We start from the raw sequence: 4593 nt of genomic DNA, 5'->3' as shown, positions 1-4593 counted from the left end.
GGTTTCAGTTCAAAGTACAAGAAAAGTTTGCTCTTTTTAATGTTCCCGTGTGTTGTAAATACTTGTGTTAAGCTGAAGTGATGAAGATCAAGAAGAGAAAGATAACATGACACAAACACATCAAGAGGATATTTAAGCATAAATAAGGCTAAAATTAATAAGTAATAAATGAGTTCAACCATTCAAGTAATAAATAATAATAAATAAGTCAAAGGATCAGCTCATCCAAAAAAGATTCAAAAAATAAAAATGTTCCCAGTATTTCACCATGCAGATAGCTTTGGTTTCTACACGGCCAGGCTTGAGATATCCATTAGTGATATCACTACCTGCACCAGTACAATGAATGTGAATGGAATATTTTCAGCAGTGCTCACAGAATAGAAGAAAACTATTCTGATTAAACCTGTTGGACGCAAAGAAGAAGTTTCTGGCTTCAAAACTTCACCTACTTCAAAGGTGCATGGAAAAAGAAAAAAAAAAGTCCAGAGAGGTTAAAACGCCCAGCCACACCTACAGTAAACAGGAGAACTTTAAAGTACTCTAATAAACATACTGTTGCCATGTGCAATTTTTTTTCTGTGGGTGTTGGCAGGAATCCCAGAGGCATATAATGCAAAAGCAGAGCACATAAAATCTAAATGATCTGCTACGCACATGAATACACCATGATTGTCAAGAATGAGTGTATCATTGAAATTACATATAAAGATTTAAATACTCTATGTGACAATTTGGTTTTCTGACATGTGGAAGGAGTTAAAATTTCAGTGTATGGCTCAGAGGGTTCAACACACAGAGATATGGTTTGTCTGGCCAAGAAATCCAGAAAGCAGGTATGCGATCCATCCAACAGACGGATTGGAGCCAGACTGTGTGTGGATTGGCTGTTATCCTGTCCTACAGGATTTACTGTCAGGCCCCAGTTGCTGTTGGTCTTGGTTTGAGGGAGCTTGTATTTCTTTCAGTTTTAGTAGGCTGAACTAAAACTTGACCTCCACCTTACAGGTGTCGCAGGCTACAGGTTATTTCTGAAAATACTTGGAGACATTAATTTGCGTTTGTTCTCTTTTCTTTTTTTTTTTGTTCGTTTGAAGGAATACAAGAGCTTGACCAAGTGATTGTGGTGCTCTTCACCACGCACATGTTCATCGGAGGGTTCTTTGGGTTCATCCTGGATAACACCATTCCAGGTTTGATAAAACTGTGTGTTAATAATGATAAGTTCTCAGACGAGCCCTAGCATCACTATTGGCTGAGCGTTTCTTTTCTTTTTCAGGTACTGAAAAAGAGCGGGGCATCAAGAACTGGCAGGACAAGGTGCAAGGGGAAAGCAAAAACATGTGTGACCAATCATGTTATGATATCCCCTTCTGCAACAGTGTTTTGAAACGGTTTAAATGTTTCCAGTACCTGCCCTTTCTCCCTGCTTACAAGACCAGCCAAGAGGGGATGTCCAAGTGATGAAGTGTGAACTTAGAGAGTAGCAGTGATGCTGGTCTATTAGCCCTATAAAACCAAACAGTAGTTACTGAGCATTGAAAAACAGAGGAAGTGAAACTGGGAAAATGCATTAAAAATGGGCTTCCTGTCGGCACAAACTTTTTTTAGTTGCTTTTATATACTTTTTGGTGATATAAAACTTCATTGTGGGGCGATAGTGTTAACAACTGAGCCACTGTGACACTCTGCTCCAGTTTCCTACCAAAGGTCAAAAACATAATCTTTTGTTGACTGGCTAAAATAAAATTTAAATTCTAAAACTTTGTTTAAAACCTCTTAAACAAAAGCAACTGTTTGCCTTTATGGAACAGTGAGCATTTTTATTCAGTCGGGGTACAACCAGCTGTGGCTTTAATCTTCTAGTTTGCATCTAAAAACCACCATTCACTGCAGACAGGGATGCCTCGCCCTAAACACATGCTTCTGAGGGAATAAAAAGTAACCCACAGTGAATGAGGGTCTGTTAAATAAACACTATATAATCTAAACCTAATAATTTCCATATTATTTTGTTCTTAAACAGTCAGACACTGTTTTAAACCTTTTGATTGAATTAAAGAACAAAGTTGAGTCGCTGTGTCTCCTTACAGCTGGAATTCAACAAAATAAACCCCCTCCACATCATTTCCAGGTTAGTAAAACATTCGTAGTGCCTGAACAAGCAAAGAGCAGCATGATACACTGAGGAGAAGAATCATCAGTCTTCATGAAGAGCTCGCTAAGATATTAATTAGACTCACCTTTGAGTTTTAAAAGAGAGTGAAGGTAAAATATTTTGTCAATTTGTCAAAACGTATAGGCTACATCTGCGAATCTCCCTGAGTGAGTGAGTGAGTGAGTGAGTGAGTGAGTGAGTGAGTGAGTGAGTGAGTGACACCACTGACCGGCAGGCTGAGTGTTGGACATTTCCCATTGGCCGTTGCTCTTTAAAAATGATTTGGTGTGAACAGTTTTATTGCATAATCAGGGGGATGTTTACAGCGGATACACAACAGTTTCCTGTATTTCCTCAAATAAAAAAATATGACCAGGGCCTTTATTTAAGGAAGGACTTTATTTCTAATCTCCTCTGTTTGATATCATTCCAGTATTTTATTCCGACGCCTTGTTTTGAGCCGCCTTGTTAAAATTTCTTCTTTACGAGTTAATTCGAACTCAAAACTTCCTGTTACCGTTTCAACTTAAAAGCCCTCTAGTATCTCAGTGGACAGGAAATCTTCATTTCTCAACAGGGCTTTAATTTCTATGCTGACGTGCTGCAAGAAGTGTATTGTCTCATTTCCGGTTCCTGCCGATTCCAGCCCACCGATGTTGCGACTCACAGTGGATTTCACTGTCAGCATTCGCACTCCTGTGACAATATCCTACTTATTTTTGCGCTGACAGTATGTTGTGTTAAATAATAGTGTTGTGGCACACCTGGCCAAGTGGTGCTCTCCATGGTTCTGAAAGGGGGATTTAATTGTAGCATGTTAAACTAGCATTACCCTTTTATTTTGTTGTGTATGATTGCATCCCCAATGTGTCCACGTGAGGAAAGGAGAAGGAAAATAGTAGAAATTTTGCCCTGGACAAAACCGTATTTTTCAAAAATTGCACCATGCACACACCAATACACGGTGCAGCCATGTACTAGCCTTATACTTGGTCTTGTTAAACCACATCTTTGCATTATTTATGTTTCTACCAAAGCCAAGTGGCTTTCACATAGAAATAAATTAATGATTCTTCACTGAACTGATGCACTGTTCTAATACAAGGCAAAAAAATATATACTTTAAAGCTGGGCACAATGTGTGAGCAATCGTTTATGAGTCATGACGCTACTCTGAGGCTGCAGTTCAGGTTTTACGAATGTATTATTAAACACATATTTTCAGTTGGATCATTACTACCTCATCAAGAACAGTTACTTACTGAAGCAGATAATTAATGGAGGGCTTTTTTATTAAAAAATGTATTATGTGATATCTTTAAGGAGCTGTTTTCATTAACGTTATTAAGGTTACTGCTTTATATATTTAATCCGTCTTTTTCCACTGTATAGAAATGCATTTTTAAATATGATTCTTTTATGTTGAATATTTGTAATTTACTAATTTTTATACTATAATTTTGAATCATTCCTAAACTGTGACAATAAAGAGTTGTTTATAAACCCTTAATGACTTAATAAAGACTTTCGTCATCTTTCTCACTCATTTCAATTTGAGATTATTTTGGTAACGTATTTCATTTCTTATCTATCTGCATCTCCTTCTCTGCATTTACATGAGTATGTTAAAGTGCTCTTTTGGTATGAAATCAGGGGGATTTATTCCATTGTCACGATAAGTGAAACCCTTGGTACTCCATATGGTTTTTAAGATGTTTTCTTTTAAAGGCTGAGTCTGTGGCTCTGTCACGCTCTACCAAGGCACAACTGTACTTTGAGCTAAATGCTAAAATCAACATGCTACCATGCAATGACAATGCTCACATGGTAACATCTGTGAGTCTAAGTCAAACCCCTTTAAATCTGCAATGACTGATTATTTTTTGCCACTTTGGGGCAGCATAAACAAGTTGTGAACACATCATTGACATATGATCACTCTTTAAGTCAATGTAGCGAGCCTGCTAGCAAACCGCTGCTTAGTTACACATCCAGCTGTTACGGAGCAACATTATTATTCATTAGCTGTGTTTCTGGCCATGTAAGTAGCTCTTACAACCTCTGAAGGAAATATCTGGCTCTTTAGCTGCTAAATGCTCCACTATGTTAATCAGATAGTCGCTTTTTGCTGCTGTTTGCTACCAAGCAGGTCGTGTCCAGTGGATTTTGCACAATGCTAGAGCAGTGAGAGTAAATTAAAACAGTAAAGTTGTGGCCTGGAACTGAAGTATTTGCTGTGAAGCTCTGAACTGCGGTCGGGTCATGATTTGGTTTGATTTCTCTTAACAACCGTCAGGTTTATCCCTGTCTACCTAAACTCCTGCAGGTAAGCACAGCTGAGCACCCGACGCACCCAGCGCAATTATTCCTCTGCGTCTCCGAAGGGAGACACAGACAAATTGCGGTAATTATGTCATTATCATTTTAAGGTCATG

At 38.3% G+C, this 4593-nt stretch overlaps 1 protein-coding gene across 1 annotated transcript in view; it reads left to right on the top strand.

The window, feature by feature from the left end:
* Positions 1-3700, top strand: part of LOC111655562 (solute carrier family 23 member 1) — a 46442-nt gene extending 42742 nt beyond the window's left edge. Inside the window, exons 11-12 of the mRNA XM_023407013.2 lie at positions 1098-1193; positions 1280-3700. Coding sequence (XP_023262781.1) covers positions 1098-1193; positions 1280-1464 — 281 coding nt within the window. The 3' untranslated portion in view covers positions 1465-3700. The remainder of the gene's footprint in view (positions 1-1097; positions 1194-1279) is intronic.
* Positions 3701-4593: the final 893 nt, after the last annotated feature.

This window comes from Seriola lalandi, unplaced genomic scaffold (genome assembly GCF_002814215.2).
Source record: "Seriola lalandi dorsalis isolate HSWRI2012SDOR001 ecotype SW California unplaced genomic scaffold, Sedor1 jcf7180002054325, whole genome shotgun sequence".
NCBI lineage: Eukaryota > Metazoa > Chordata > Actinopteri > Carangiformes > Carangidae > Seriola > Seriola lalandi.
This window is presented reverse-complemented; position numbering and strand designations above follow the sequence as displayed.